This window comes from Boleophthalmus pectinirostris, unplaced genomic scaffold (genome assembly GCF_026225935.1).
Source record: "Boleophthalmus pectinirostris isolate CB_2022bp ecotype Guang Dong unplaced genomic scaffold, ASM2622593v1 HiC_scaffold_18, whole genome shotgun sequence".
In the NCBI taxonomy this organism is placed as follows: domain Eukaryota; kingdom Metazoa; phylum Chordata; class Actinopteri; order Gobiiformes; family Gobiidae; genus Boleophthalmus; species Boleophthalmus pectinirostris.
Window position 1 is genome coordinate 30,673,708 of NW_026571133.1, and position 17,380 is coordinate 30,691,087.

At 37.9% G+C, this 17,380-nt stretch overlaps 1 protein-coding gene across 1 annotated transcript in view; it reads left to right on the forward strand.

Moving 5' to 3' along the window:
- Positions 1–17,380, forward strand: part of sh2d3ca (SH2 domain containing 3Ca) — a 63,123-nt gene that overhangs the window by 39,328 nt on the left and 6,415 nt on the right. Inside the window, exons 5-7 of the mRNA XM_020940222.2 lie at positions 11,485–11,613; positions 14,478–14,627; positions 15,213–15,487. Of these exons, the coding sequence (XP_020795881.1) occupies positions 11,485–11,613; positions 14,478–14,627; positions 15,213–15,487 (554 nt within the window). The remainder of the gene's footprint in view (positions 1–11,484; positions 11,614–14,477; positions 14,628–15,212; positions 15,488–17,380) is intronic.

Below are 17,380 nucleotides of genomic sequence, written 5' to 3' on the forward strand. Positions count from 1 at the left end.
TCTGCTGTGGGGTCCACCATATGCTTGTCTCTGTCAAGATGTTATTTGCCTGGAATGTCCCACAGTATGTCTTCAACATTTCTTGCATTTATTGAAGTGTTTTATTGCTTAAAAAACCTTGAAAATCTTGCATTCTTCCTGAGATATTGGTTGCCTCTCCACAAATCTGACCTGCAACTTAGACTAGTCACCTTCTTGTCTTCATAAAAATTTGTTTTAATTCCAGCCAATGCACAAATATCTCCATGGAGACAAACAAGGTGACAGACACCTCTTTAAGAAAATGTACATCGTGGCCCTTTTAATTTCACATTTTTCTTTCCTATTTAAAATGGAGAAAAAACTGCCAATATGCCTACTGTATTTATAATAACTTTTCTATATCGAACTATCTTCTCTTATTTGGCTTCTACCCACAGGGAAAAGATAATCTGCCTCCTGGTGTGAAATGATTTGCATATTGATTTAGCATAGACTGGTGACCCCCTATGGCTGTATATAGGCCAATGCATAATTTATTGTGCTAAAATACACAAACTTCTCCTCTATCCATGAAGTTAGCAGCCAATTGGAGATTCCCTTATTGGATTAATCTCTCCAAGTTTGGCCTTTTCAAACTTAATAAACAACCTTTATAAAGTGAAATTAATTTTAGAATTTGACAGTTTTCATGAAAATTAAATATTTGTTTAAATATTTGTTACTTAAAGGTGCACTGTGTAACTTTTGGTAGAGGGTCCGTCACCAGCTTCTCTCCAGGAAGATGTTGCGTGTTCCACAGTATGGCATTATTATATGGCACATTCATGTACATATTTATACATATATCTCTACAGAGCCAGCAGGTTACGCCATAGGGCCAAGTTACATGTCAGATCTGTGGACAGGCGAGCCCACTCACAGTAAAAATCATTAAAAACCCATATTTTTTAGGAAATGCAAAATGGACAAGTTTAATGCCACACCAGGAATTCCAGACAAAAGCAACTTTCAGACAAGCAGATGGCGAATCCTTCACCAGAAAAGTTACACAGTGTACCCTTAATGATATAAGACTAAGCACTCAAGTTTACTCTAAGTCCTATATTGCAGTCTGTTCTTCGGGGAGGCCAGTACAGTGTCACATCCTGTCCACCTCCTGTCACGCAGTATGTGGTCTTATCTATGACTGACAGCTCATACCACATAGTGTACATTTACTATGACTACTACCACTACTGCTACTACTGCTGTTGGGAGCATGCACGCTGCAGTTAGATATATAGCCTCAGCGCAGGGTCGACCTCCAGGGATGGATGGATGCCCTGTTTGTATTTGTGTGTTTGGATGAGACAGTGATTTCTAATGACAGGAGAAGGTCACCACTATCAGTCTCACAGCTCTCTCTCTCTCTCCCTCTCTGTCTTCTACCTCTTTTCTCTGGTTCTGTCGGAGGAGACCTGTCTAAGATGTGCTTTGATCATGTAGGAAAACAGTGCTAGTGTTTTTACGGTTGCTCTTTTGAGTTTTCAACCAAGGGTATATCCCATCATCCCCTAACACAGTGTATAAATAATGAAGTGAAGGAGGTTTATTAAACATGTTTTGAGGCTCTTTATTTTTTCTGTGTTTTTTATATATATATATATATATATATATATATATATATATATATATATATATATATATATATATATATATATATATATATATATATAGTGATAATGAGGGATGTTTTCATGTATTTGGGAAGATCCAATATAGAAACTTCCCCAAACATTTAAAACTGATATTTTTATAAGTAGTCTCCTGTGCGCTTTGTGTATTATTCTCATTTAGTCCAGAGATGTTAAACAGACATTAAAATGGAAATGGAAGCAGAAGAGCTATGATAACAGCAAATATTGGTGTTGACTATAATAACAAAAGAGTTTGGACCATACTTGTAAATGCTGTTTGCAACCTCGAGCCAAAACACTTTTCTATTCATAGGTCCAGAACGATCAAAACAAAATATGATATCTTTTGAATGGTCAACTGTCTTCAAAACAGTACCATATAAAGAAGCTGAAACCTATGAATATGTCATCTAAAACTGTCTACCACCTTCTATTTTCATTTCGTACCAGCCCTCCTCTATTTTGCATAGATCATTTTTCAGTTATTAATATTGCACTTCTTATCAAGTCAAGATTCTCACATGAGGCTCATTAAAGTGCTCATCAATGCATTCTTTACACTATGCGCACGTTTTACTAAATGCCCTGATGCTGGAAGACTTTCAAATGAAGAAAAGCTGTGCAGATTCCACGCATAGATCCATGCTTAACAAGATACGGTCATTTCAAAGGGTTTTAATTGGCTCAGTCCTCATTAGATACTACAGCTTCGTGGGCTTATGCTGGGTCAGATTTAGCTCTGTGTAGGTCAAGTCTGCATAGGATTTAAAAGTAATTTGCCTTAAAGTTGGGAGAGTAACTTTAATTTATTTCTTTTAATGAATGTTATCATTTGGATGCAGGGGATCATTTCAAAAAGTTACACTGAAAGCCAATGTATCGTCTCAGCATTTCTTTGATTAAAGGTTTTGACTAATAATGTGTAGTTATTTGAAAAGCTAATCAGTATGCAGACTTGAAGATGTATAAATAGCAGATAAGCAGATAAGATATGTATACCAAGCTATAATCATTCTTGGTGCATATTATCCTATTGTTAGCCTAAATGAGAAGATGGATGGTATGTACATAATGGATCCTATTTAAGTTCACACAGTTATGAGCTTTTGTTGTGTCATTTAGAATTTCTAGTTTCAAATAATGTCTTTTTCAATACAAGATATACTGAGACTGTATTATTGTACATGATAAACAAAGTAAAGTAAAATAAACAATATGTTCTGATATGGATGTTATGAAGGTCCCTACACTGATATTGGACAGAGTAGCATCTAGGGCTGTTGCGGTTAAGGAATTTCTCCTGTGGTGCAGTATAGTGGCTCAACAGCGCGGTATGCGGTGATATTGCACTCCCTCCTCCAACCCCCATCCCCCGGAATTACAATATTTCCAGTGGCACTGAAAACTCTCCGATGATGCCCTTGTTGCGTAGATGCAGATGCAGATGTACCTTGGTTGTTGTGTGGATATAACATGTGTAGCGTGGGAGAAGTAACATTTGGCTTTGGAGCAAGTGCAGCTGCATCTCTCCAGCTCTCACTGTGGCAGCTCAGGTCAGAGTCCTGCACCAGGTCAGGTACCCACAAACTTAAGAGAGAGAGAACCCAGAGCCCACGGAGCAGGTGTCCACAAAGCACGATCGGGTGATGGCTGCGTTTATCTCCGTGCAGCGTGGAGCTGCTGCAGTGCTTTCGCCTGCGGTCACCCGACGGTCTTCACGGGTCCACCTTAGTCCTGGGTTAGTCTTGGGTTATCATGAGTGTTATCATATCTGGCGGGTGTGGGTCTCTAAAAATGGACCCCTTGCAGGACTCTGGGTCGGGTCATGTTGGTCACGTGGGGTGATCGCGGTGGCCCACCATGCACCATGATGGACTTGTTAGTACCGTGGTCTTTCATTTTTGCATTTATTGCGACAGCCCTAGTAGCCTCTTAAAAAGAGTCTTAAAAGTAGAATGAACAAGTCATTGTAAATTGAATATATCGAGGTATGTCAAACAATGTATCGGATTTAATACTACTTTTTACACTTTTTTTTTTTTTACAGAAATTTTGTTATGATAATGTGGATTATTTTCTATAGGTAAAAGGAGAAATGATCAATAGGGTGTAATACATGCACAATTCTAGTCTCAGATATTCATACAAATATAGCATTTATTTAGCTTATTTATTTATTTATTAAGTGCTGATGCCATCACAACCTAATCCACCAAAAATAAAAATAGTATATCATAGTAAAAACTATATAACCAACAAAAACAATGATATTTGACAATTCTTTGGCTACTTTATTGCCTTTCCACTTAGAGGACATAAGACATAAGAGGTGTAACATTACTGTCACTCCTAATGCGCCTATCACTTTACGTGTGTGTAAAAGGCACTCAGACTCGTGTGAACCTGCGAGGCTCCATGACAATGAGAATCACACGCTGGAGGGCAGGCAGGGATTACCTCAGCCTGAAGAGGACTGATACGGGCCCCCGCTTCCGCCATCGGCCCCTAGTACCCCCATGTCCGTGTGTGGGGTGTGTAATAAGAGATAGCAGGATCCACTCACCCGTATGCTATAATCCTGCTCTCTATCTGTCCAAAAGGAGAGGACATGGAGTCAGAGGGTAGTGAGAAAAAGAGACACCAGATCAATGGATAGGAGTCTTCTTTAAGGATTCGACCTTTGTCCTTTGAGTGTGTGTGTATGTGAGTAGAAGGTGAGAGAAATGAGATACACACTCACATACACACATACACACACAAACTTGGCCCCTCCCTCTTTCTGCTGCCACCACTTAGGACGTTACCATGGTGATGAGGTTAGAGGCTAGCCCCGCAGCTGGAGAAGAAAGAAGGTGCATTCTGACACAAGCTCAAAGTGCTGCTCAAATGCATTCCTCTCTTTTGTGGACTCTCTTTCACAACTGGGAATGGACTACTTTTTTCTCAAAGTTGCATCTGTGCTGCAAAAATGTCCTGCCTGTAGTTTTTGAACTCATCCACAGTTAGGGCTGCACAAGTAATCACAATGAAATCAAAATGGCAGTTTTAATTATTTTTATTTTTATTTTTTTTCACCAGGAAATTCCAATGGAGATTACAAATTTCTTTTTCAAGTCCTATCAAGTAAAGTTTTCGAGCTCTAAGCAGCACAGATCAAACAGTAGATCAACATACTCAAGAATCTTTTACTTTATCAGTTATAAATACAAACATTTTATAATTAATTTAAACTGATTTATTGTATTATTATTTTTTTTCTTTCTTTTCTTATTCTTTCTTCTTATTATTATTCTTAGTTAGTTTGTAAATTGCAAATTATGTAAATTATTCCAGGAGTTCTGGAAAAGCTGGCTAAGGCTCCCATGGTTTAGATAAGAACAAAATATTCTGTCATATCCTTTCAGTTTATAGAAGAATCTTGTTGTACCAGTAGTTTAGACCCCTGCAAACATGAAATTCTCAGTATTCTTGTTGTTTATTTGTTCATATTTCAGTCTTCTCTCAGAAACACTCCTGGAGTTGTTTACAATGTTCACTCTGAAGAGAATCCTGTTTATTTATTTATTTTTTACTTATAACAAATCAAATAGCAATTCTTGTCAGAAAAATTGCAATTTGATTTTTTTCCCCCCAAAATCTTACTGCCCTATCTTCATTTTCCAATCCACTTCACATTCCTCCCTTGTTTCCTCGCCTCTTGGATATGTTTGTTTGTATGTACTAACGTGGCTTAAGGTGCAGATAGGCAGAGCTGTAGCCGAAACAACAACATGCTGATTCATGCCAGAGTTAAGGCTCTCCCGGCTGTTCCACTTGGACTGTGTGGTGTTTCTGGTTAAGAGCTCAGTACGCAGTGTGCTACAATAAATAAACTATTAGTTGCTCCATAGATGTGCTGTGCGGTAACTGTAAAAACGGGAGCTGGTTTTGTGTCATGCCAACTCTTTTTCGAATTTGATTATACAAAATGCCTTGGGCCATTTCTGAAGCACACAAGTTTTGTCCTGTCTCACAGTAATTGCATTTTGAGCTCTTTGTTTGGCAGTGCAATAGACTTATAAATATGATTAGAAAACTTGGATACCTGATGTCCATTGTCCAAAGTGACTTCAGGGCTTGGGTCAAGTTTAATTTAATAGCAAAATCATATCACATACACATTGAGTCTCTAAAGGCTTGCATCAGAAGAAATATAGGTGCAGTAATTGTAAGCAGTTTTTTGACACTTACTTCAGGTTCACTAATACAGTCTATTTCAACTCCATCACACAACAGCCTGTGTGACCAGCCACACTTATGTCATTAGTATTCAGTGAGGTCTGTTAAAAGCCCAATTTGATTTAGCTTTGTTTCACAGTCACATTAACAATTCATTTATCATTATCATTAGTCAGTGTGAATGGTGAAGCAAAGTAAGTAATGGCATTTTCAGACAGACACTGAACACAATGCACCATAATTTTAAGAGAATTAAAACATACACATTTTGAGACATCCAAACAATTCAGGCAATGGCATGAAAAATGTGTATGCTCAGCAGTCAGTCACTCAATGTGGTGCTTACTTATTGAGTTGTGAATGTGTTCTTTATAACATATTTTAGATTTAAAGGTCCTGCATTACGCAAAATGGATTCTTGTGACCTTTCAGCCGTGTTATGATGTTACCTAACCAAAAACATACCTGGGACTGTGTTTTGTTTAATTCGCACATGTTTGAGTAATTCTTTATTATTAATCTGTCTGCATCTCCAAAGCTCAGAATGCTCTGTTCCACTTTGTGATGCCATGAAGCGGAAGTTTTCAAGTGACAATTTACCTTTAGTTTAGTAGAGACTGGCAAATGATTCTAGTGAACATATGAAAACACACTGGAGAACTGCCTGTTCATCACCACTTGCCGTCACAAGGTGGAAGAGTGTTTTCTGTTTGAGAGAAGAACTCAGCCTCAATACCCAAACAAACACAACTCCAGGTATGTTTTTGATGAGGGAACAACATTATAACATACATCACAAAATAGTGTCATATGGGCCCTTTAATAATTGGATGCCTCGCAGATGCATAACACTGAAACACTGGTTAAGGATATTGTGGAATATGTAAGAAAAGAAAAAACAAAACATTTCTATTTCACAAACACTTTAAATACTGTATTAATTTATTTGCAGAATTTTATGGTTGTCAGCTATGGGCACTGTGTTTCAATTAGAATTTCGTTTCTTGAAATAACAGTACATTTCCAATATTCAAATTGATGTTGTACTATCTATCAGAACAAAGGAACCAGCATCAAAGTCGGACTACAAACACTTTCTTTCGATGTGTGCCTAACCCAGATATGTGCATACATTTGCTTTCTTCATCCTTTTCATATATTTTTATACTTCATATACTTTTTCTGATGTCCGCTCTGTTCTGTGGGGACCGCTGATGTCACAGTATGGGAGTGTCTAATTGGTTTTGTGCAAGCTAACAGGATCAGATGCATGTTAGTGTGAATTAGGTGAGGAATCATGCTGAGGTGGTATCTATAACAGGTTTTCTCACATGCTATCCCCACCATCATTCTCCATATCTCTCCTATGCCCATATTTTGACCCCTCTCTTCAGTCTGTCTGGCTTTGCTATCATCAAAATAGAACCCAATCCAATTACAAGTCCAACATACGCTCACAGGGATGCATACAGCTCGCCTCTCCTAACCTCCCTGGGGAACCAAGTCCGGCCTCAGCTGCTAAATTGCCTAAACTCCCTCATCGGCTAATGGGCTACCTGTCTTCCAGCATGGCGGCTTCACTCTTGACTTTAACGAGTTCCTGTTGTTTGCCTGTGATGTCAGCTGTCCACTGTTAGATATATGTTTGGCTCAAACTACTCCGAGGCTGCTTTTTCATGTCTGTCCATCTGGCCGGAGTGCTCTGTGATTCCCAAATTGCTTGCACGCTCTTTATTCATGAGCAGTTTTCAGTGAATTTATGGAATATTGCATCATAAAATATTAACAGTGACTTTGCACGACCATATTGTGGAGTCTGCTTGCCCTTGTGTTTGTTATTGTGGCTTGCCTCCAGGTCCTTGGTTGCATTGCATATTAAGGTGAATTGGGAAAAAAGTTAAAATCTCACAGCTATTGGGCGGCCTGCACAATATTGCAATCTAATCTAATAAAATCACTATTATTAAATTCCAAAGGCTGTAATTATTTAAATAATAGAATAGCCACTGAAAAATCTTGTACCTATAGTTTGGACTTTTATTAACATGTTCTGAAATTTTAAGATAAGATGCTGTATTAGTTTCGTTCTTAAGACTTCTCTCATATCGAATTTCCTGGAGTTGTTTACAATGTACTCTCTGAACAAATTCCTATTTTATTTCTTTTTTTTTTTTTTTTTTTTTACAAAATCATGTTGCTCTACACAGCTAAACCTCTACGTCCTTGCTTACTGTATTTGGCATAGGCTATTGGCAGATGCCCTACCTTATTCAGCTGTTAGGTCATTCATGATTGGAGTATCCTTGATTTGAAACGTCTAGTGGATGATTATGTGTACCATTGCCTATAATTGTTTCCACTGACCTCATAGCCTACTGCTATTGTCCAGAAGTGGCCCCTATTCCAACTGAAGAATAGCAAGGTTAACCTCTCACCTTAACTGACCCAGAAATGACAACTGGTAATGAATGAATATAATTAATTCTGTTTTTGTTTTTTTGTTTTTTAAATATATATAACCGCAGTTCATACACTGATAAGCTTGAAAAATACCCACGAGAAGCCCAAGACCTAAAACATCCCCCTATATTGATGTTAAAGTTACTGATGCACAAATAGCATATTAAGATTAACCGTGCAGCCCTTTTTCCAGTTGAGTTGATTCTCTTCACCAAATGCCCATTTCGATGATAAATACAACCAATTACAGAAAACCTCCAAGTAGTTAGTCAAACCAGCTGGGGCCAATACCAAGATATCAGTAGGAGGTATAGATATAGTTAATGTATGGCTAGAGGAAATGCTATTGCTGTATTGATATTTTTTGCTCTGATCCTTAATAGCCCTATGGTATATTGTGGATAAAAGGGAAGTCATTATTTAGCTTACAGACACATGCAATTGCTCTTCGACCCTTTGTATTAATATGTTTGTATATGCCTCCTCATTGCTCATGGTTTTATGTTATAGACACTAAAATGTTGTCATAGCAACCAAGACCTTGACACTAACAATACAGCTATTTTTCCATCTATCCTAGGTTAGTGTGTTATGAAGGAATCCCCTTTATAACCATTTCTATTGTAAGATTCTGCCTTTGTATTACTCTGAATAGGCCTAGGTGCTGTTTAATCCACTTCTTATTTCACACAATGTCTGCCTTTGCATTGACTTTTGAATTATATCAAGAAGCGCAGATATATCGTATTGGTTTTGATGTGGTTTGTTGTGCTCTGTTTGACAAATGATATAATTATCCCCCCCTTTTTTTCCTTTCCTTTTCATTATTTCTGTATTGTCTGTCAGTGTCAGCCCATTCTGTGCAGTGTATCATAAATAGAGACCCTGCTGACATTTCAATTTGCCCTGTAACCCTTCATATATATATAAAAATACACACACGCGCCAAGTTCATTGTTGGGGATCAGGGATAGGTCTTTGCTTGGTTTCCATAGCGACAGGGTAGAAAGCAATAACGGCACACTTGACCCCGGTGCTCTTTTGGCGGCCTCTTCGCACACTCGCACCTCAAATCTAATCTGGGAGAGTAGGCCGCCAAGTGATATCTACCCATCTGCCCCAGAGGATTCAGCAAAACAGGATAAAAAAAGGCAAGGCAGGAGATGTCGGGAGGGGTAGGAGTCAATAATTTCATCTGGCAGTGTCCTGGCAAGATTATTAGATCAATTGTTTTAGCTGCCATTGGGAAAAAGTGGGATACCATGGAGTTGGGAGTAAAAACAGGGTGCATTGATTGGCATTTTTATTCAATCTTAGCTTATACTGAAGTAAGTGTGTTTAAAAGATGAAAAGTGGATCACTATTTCATGAAAACAATAATTGCAGCAATACAGTGAATGTAAAAGGAGTTAGAGGAGAGAAACAAACCTATGGCAATGCTGGCTCATTACTGGTAAAACATGCGTCAGAAATTTAAAAACATTTTTGAGTGAACATAGCATCTTGATCTTCATTGGTTCACTATTATATTAAGCCAACTTGGAATTTTGTTAATACTTGGAATGAAGCAACAAAAAGTGAGAAAAAATGTTGACAGAATTATCAAACTGGCAGAAGAGTCGGCCACCTGCTTATCGTCATGGAAACAACAGGCCATATTACAGGTCACATTTGATTTGTAGAAAGACAACCCCACTCACAGTCAGAAGGAATGTTTTTCAAGGTACGATAGAGTTAATGCCATTCTGTGGAACATTCCAACACCTTCTAGCAAATAGTGAGCCCCTATAAGAAGTTACATTGTGCATTTATAAGTTTTTGTACCTACAGTATAAGGCTTACAGCTTATATGCACTTTTTAAGGTCATGCAATGAAAAGGCACAAATGACTGCTCTGTTTTTTCATACACTAGACACCTACCATCTTTTACCTGAGCTGAGGATGCCATCTTACAGGGCATTCAGCAGCTGTCACGAACCCGAGTGGATTGATGGATGGAAATGTGAAAATATTGATGATTGTCTGACACAACGGGAGCCTGGATGAGTACAAGTGTGAGAGTCCAGGATGAGATGAAGAGGCCGTGTTAGCAGCACTGACAGGCCAGCCTTAGCGACACCACTGTTAGCTGTTTATTCCAGTCTCCAGTCTCATTAATCTTCATATTGGCAGAGCAGGAGATGATTCCCTTTCTCTGTTTATTCCGTGTTGATATTTCTGCTGAGCTTTGTGTGTGAGTGCCGTAGTGAAAATGTGTGTATGTGTGACCTGTTATTATCATGGTGGTGCAGCTGAACTCACGCTCTCTACAATCAACGCTCATCTTTCAGTGCTGTCTTAGAGGGATTCCCTGTTGTAATAATGAAATGGACACATAAGACTTGTATTTACTTAAGCAGTACAATGTATTATAAAGTATATTTTAACTCTTAAATTGCCTAATTCTATATAACACCTGTTGCACTGTTTAACTAAGATGTAAAATCTATGCTTGTTGCAATATGTGTTCTATTTTTATAAATTAGTAAGAAATGTTTTTAATACTTCTTACTTATACACACAATTTCCATGATTCTGTTTTTTCATTGGACGATCAGTATAATCAGAAATAGTCCATTCTAAATCTGCCAGTGTGTGGCTTGTTTAAGAGCCTATGATTGTAAACATGTTGAGTGGCCGCTCTCAGGGCACGAGTCCAGTCTCCAGTGCAGTTGGGCACAATAAAAGATTGCTCACAGTGATTTCTGGCTCTTAGTAATCAGGTCAGGGTCGATTGGATTGCTTCATCTCTCTGAGAGTATGCAGTACTTGTGTATGTGTACTTCATGTGAACATGCAGTGTTTGTGTGTCAGCACGTCCTGCAGGGCTGCCTTCTGTAGCACAGGTGTGTTACTTTGTGTAGTTCTACACAAAATACATCATATATTTCAGAATCATGTTTCTATTACACAGTTTTTCATGAAATGTGGTAATACCTTTTATGTCGTCAGATGTGCTTTGAAAATTAAATTCAAATCTCTTGGGATTTACTGTATTTGAATGAGTCAAAGTTATATTTAGTCTTTTGTAAAGTAGGTTTCCAGGTGTATTTGCTGTGCTTACATCTTTTTAATCCCTTTTTTCCTATTCCTGTTTGTTCTCTCCAGTTCTCAAAGGAGAAGTACCTGCTAGAGTCTCCCCCTGAGAAACTGCGCAAAGAGCTGGAGGAAGAACTGAAGCTGAGTCCTGCTGACATCCGGAGCCATGGCTGGTACCATGGACACATACCCAGAGAGGTGCGTATGCCACAGAACAGAGAACAGTGTGGAACATTACTCTGCATGAGGTATGAGCTGTGTTAGAGTACTTGTAAACATTAACATAAAATATACATGCCTTATTGGTTGTACAAACAGTCTTCATGTAAGCCTGTATTTTGATCATATTTTAGATTTAACTTCCCATCAATTGTAGCTCATTACTGGTCAATATACTGCAAAGTGGTACATCTGCAATGGACTGTAATCTGCTGCTACTAGAGCTGACCCTGTAAAAGTCATCATTTATTTTAGAGCCTATTGAACATGCACAAATCCTTACACATCTAAAATAGTATCATAGTCTACAACAGATGCTAGTATAAAAAGATAATTGGTGATATGTACTTCATCTATCAGTTATCATAATGTTAAGTTATGCATGTCTGCTCACATAATAGAATTCATTGTTTTGCTAGAGGGAGTTAATTCCTAATTCTACCTTCATAAAAGTCTAAGCATATTTCATTGCCCTCATAAAGAAGTCATGTGATATTAAATTATTAGGAAGATTCAGTTGCAATGAAGCTATCCCTAACCTTGAAAAAACACCTATACATATTTATTACATCCCCTAAATGCATGCATGTCCTCCTGTCATTAGATAGCACCCACACCAACTTCCTGGGTTACAGTGAACACTACATTGTAAAAATGATTTGCAATGTAACTTGAAAGCGTCATCTTGCTGCAATGAATGATTTATAAGGACATAAGCTGAAGTATATGAAGTCTGAGATTACTACTTATGGTAATATACAGTAACTTTAAGAAATGAAATGACATCACTCATTGAGCCAGGCAGGTTTTTATAGTGTAGTAGAGCATGGGTCAAGGTCAAACAATATAAATTTCCATGTAATAGGAGAAGAATTAAGAGTTTAGATTGAACATTTTAAGGGCCTTACTCCTTAGATTTGGTTACATGGAAAAAGAATGGAGGTAATGTATTTAATAACAATATTCCTTTTTTTTTTATATGAGACATACTATCACTAAACTGAAGTATCAATTATGCCAATATTTATTTTATTTTCCAACATTGAATCTACTACTTAATTGTGTACTATGTAGCTTTTCTTATGGAGTGTCCACCACTTGTTTGTCTCCATGGAGATGTTATAACTTAGACTTTAGCATTTATTCAGTTACAGGGGTTTTTATTGCTTTAGAAAAACATTTTAAACATGCATTCTTACTATGAGTGGGTGTGTCACTCTACAGATCTGATATGTAATTCTGCCTGGTAGAGGCACCTGCCGCACTTTTGAACATTCCAGGCTAAGCAATAACATCTCCATAGATAGAGGCAAGCCGATAACTTGCTCTCCACCAAAAAAAACAACAACAAAAAACATGACATACTACACCTTTAAAACACACACACACTGTATATTTAACCATTGCATCGACTTCAAATCTTTTTTTTCTTCCTTCAGTTCTGGTTGATGTGATTGTCACCCAGCCATTGCGACTTGTGCCAAGATGTGTGGATTCTGCGAGCAACATTTAAATACTTTACACACAGAATGACACTGATTAATGAATCCCATCATCTGTCACAGCTCAGTAGAAATTGCTTTAGCGTTGTGGAGGTGGGAGAGCGTGCCAAACAGACAGCTGCGTGTGTTGCCCCCTGTGTGCAATTGGATTTCACAGCTGGTGACTAAAACACAGATACACACCAGAGGGATTGGGGGGGGGGGGGCAGACCTGAGCCCCTCCCTTCTCTAGGTGCACATGTGGAGGGCCCTTGTTCCCCCAAAACACAGCCAGCCCCCCAACACTTGATCAGGCTCTGTGTTCTCTCCCACTCACAACAAAAACCATCTGGGAGGCTTTCCTCATTTAATTTACATAAAATATTCATGTATTCGTCCGTGTGCTCCAGTGTAAACTTTGGGGGAACCCACAGCCCCTCAGCTACCATAACAATGATTATGGACTCCTTCGTACACTTATTAAAAAGTATATTAGATTTGTTCCTTTTATCTTTTGCATATCATTTTGGACAAGGTTTTACAAATGTCCTTCCTGATGCAACACTGATGAATGGATGTTTGAGTGCACCTGTTACCCCCTGTAGCTGTTGTGTGTGCTAATTTGTAATGACTTTATGTAAACATGTTTATTTCCTAAAATAATGATCGCAGAGAATATCAAATATACTCAAGGCACCAAGTAATGTTTTTGATCCTTAATTAACAAAATTGCAAACATTTTTGTTGCACAATGTACAAGTCGTCATGGTGACATGTGACAGACAGGGCAATGTGCTTTAACATTTACCATTAGAACACGCTCACAGAGCTTTGAAATGTGCAAGTGCTGCCACCTGCTGGTGAATGGCATAATGCAGCACTGTAAAACACAGTATATTTGCACTGCATGGTAAAAGCCAATGTTTTCTGAATGTTTCTTTTGTTTTAAACTCCACTAGTATGTCTTATAGGATATCACTCTTGTGTGAAGCTTCTTTGTAGCAATCGATATTTGTGATCTCTTCTCATAGAGAAACTAGAGACAGCGCAGTGGTTGGTATCAGCAGGATGCACAGCCTCAGGCGGATCTATTGACCATGAACGGGAGATTGTTTTCTGCATTGCTCATTTTGTCAATACATTTAAAATAACTTTCATATTTGCTGTAGTCATGCAATCATGCCAGTGGCACTGTAATTGTATTCGTTATTGCCCCCAAGGCTCTATAAATTTACTGTAAATAATATCTAATTCGTGCACTGTGGCATCAAAATGAAAGGTTTTGTAGAAAGGAAATAGTAGTGAGGTGTAATAAAATGACTGAACCTGTTTAATATTTGTTTTTGTTTTTTTCTGTTGCAGGTATCGGAGACACTAGTTGTGAGGAATGGGGACTTCCTTGTGCGAGACTCTCTGACCAGTGTGGGAGACTATGTTCTGACATGTAGATGGGACAACGAGGTTCTTCACTTCAAAATCAGCAAAGTCTTAGTCAAATCTACTGAAACAAAGGTAGCAATTAGGCAACAGATATTGTAGTATTATCACAGAAAAGTGCATGACTGACAAATTTACATAATCATTACATGTTTGTCAGTTTTTGGTATATACAGAACTATTGTTTGCTTCTAAAAACATATGATGATTGCTTCATTAATCAAAAGACTTCAATATCAAATGAATGCCTCTGTGTAGTCTTTTTCCTTCTGTATGTGTAATTAGTATTCTTTGTCAAAGAAGTTGTTTAAAAAGTATGTGGCACTGCCTTTTGAGAATTGTGGTTGAAATGGTAATTGTACTTTTAGACAAACTTTATTGATAAGCAAAAGATGTTCATTTTGTCTTCTTATATACTTTAACTTCTTGGGTTCTTTTTAAAGACAATGCAGTAAAGTGTATTTACCTTGTTGACATGTTTCGGCTGCTAGCTGCAAGCCATGTTCAGAACTGTCCAGTTCTGAACATGGGGAATTACTTGGACACAATAGCTTACACATTACATTTTAATGAAATATAAATTCATTTGAGTTGATCCTGAGCTATATAAAGCAAATCTGTAAATGAAATCTATGAGAATAACACATTGTTCTTCTGTAGGTGCAGTATGTGTTGGAGTCAGACAGTTTTGACTCAGTCCAAGAGCTGGTCAGGTATTACATTGGGCAGCGTAAAGTGGTTTCCCAATCTAGCGGGGCCCACATCTACTGTCCTGTCAGTCGGACACTCCCTCTGAGGTATCTGGAGGCCACCTTCGCCCTGTCCAATAAGCAGGGCTCCGCCTACTCCCCCACCAGCCAGAGAGGCTCTTACATCAAGAGAAGGAGTGTGACTATGACTGACGGTCTGACCACAGAAAAGATGATACCTCACAGGTAAGATGGGTTTAATCTGCTCAATTCTTATGTTGTATTTAGATGTTTGTGCTACTAATTAAATGAGTAAAATACAGTTTTTGGACATTTAAAAGTATTTCACCAACCAAATTATTAAATACAATTTGTTCATTTCAAACCATATTTTAAACTACTGCAACTAACTCTTATAGGTATAAATGGCACACATCTATTTCAATATTCTATAGATCAATCATATTTATTCCATAGTGGTCAGCCAAATTCAATATTGTTCAAATGCAGATTTGTGTTGTAAAATACAGTGAGTTCTTGGGTCTAGTCACTAATAGTCAATAGTGGGGTGACTCAGTCTGCCCCAGGACAGCTGTGGCTAGAATAGAAATTTACCACCACCAAATGTGGAGTGAATGAATAATGAACTGTAATGTGCTTTGGGTATCTTGAAAGGTGCTATATATGCAATGATTAATGAATTAATAGAAATGATCAGGTTCAGAGTTTGTGCATTTACCTTTTGAATGTTTCATGGTAAATTACAATGAAATCAAAAGGAAAAACTGGCTCTTGCCCCGCCCATCTGGGAGTATGACATCATCACACTATAAAATCTGAAAACCACCTATGAAATGGTCTACACTTGGAAGATATTTTTTGGTCAATTGTTTTTTCTTCTCAGTTTTATACGCTGTCAGGGTTTTATAGTGACTTAGGCAAGCAATCTTGACAAACCTAACCAACTCATCTTACATTTATTATTTACAGCTTATATTTTTTGATTTCTTGTATTTACTTTAATTTGAAAATAGAGAAAATGCTATCATTTTTGTCATTTCCAACTTAATTTTTTTCAGATTCCTTTTAGCAATTTTAATTTCTGTTTCTTATTATAAAATCAGTGACAGCTCCACTACTCCCAGCCCAATTGAGATTCCAGTGGCCTTTCCATTGGCCCCTCCTGTGGCCCCTGCAGTGGACCCCGAACCAGAGCCTGTGCCCAGCTGCAGGTGGTGTTGTGGTAGTGTTGTTGTTAAGGCCCTATCAAGTACACTGGCGACCCCTCACTCTGCAGCCCCATCAGCACTTCCTCTAGTGTAGTGAACATCAATCCCCTCACAGTCCCCTCACAGCAGCGCTTCACACTGACTCTCCCACTTGTGCACTTAATCCATCATTCTCTTAGAAGGTACCGTCCAGATCAGAGGAGCAGACAAAGTGTAAATCCTACCAAACTCACAGATAGACAATGTAAGAGTAACTTTAGAAGGTTTAGTTGCATGTATGATAAAATGTGCCCATAAATCATTATCAAAGTTATGATTCATTTTACATCAGTAATACCAGTGTGTTAAGGCTTCATAAAATGACTTTATACTACTAATGTATATTATACAGGATTTATTCTTTCTCTGACATTTTGTCTCCTTAGGCAAGACATTTTACCCACCTTGCATAGTATGAATGTGAGAGTGAGTGGTTGTCTGCCCCTGGGCAGCTGTGGCTACAGTAGTACCTGACTATTACTGTGGAGTATGGAGAGAATGAAAATTGATTACAGTGTTATATATAAATGTACAGCAATAACTCTACTTGACATTATTATAGCGGAAACTGGAGTAATACATTATCATACACAATAACATTAAAACAAATATTGATATAGTACAGATGAGGGATATATTGCTCAAATCATACAAAGTTTTGAGTCTTGACAATATGTTGAATCTAGTTGTGTCAGTGATCATTTGGCTGTTTGTTGTACTTTTTTCTGCTCCTTCCTCATTAGCTTTTAAACTGTTTGTGCATAAATAACACAATCTAATGTGTTACTTATGATGCTTAACAACTCCCTCAAAACCTGTAAAACCACACAGTAATTAGCATTCATACCCTTAACCTCCTGTTCCTCCCATG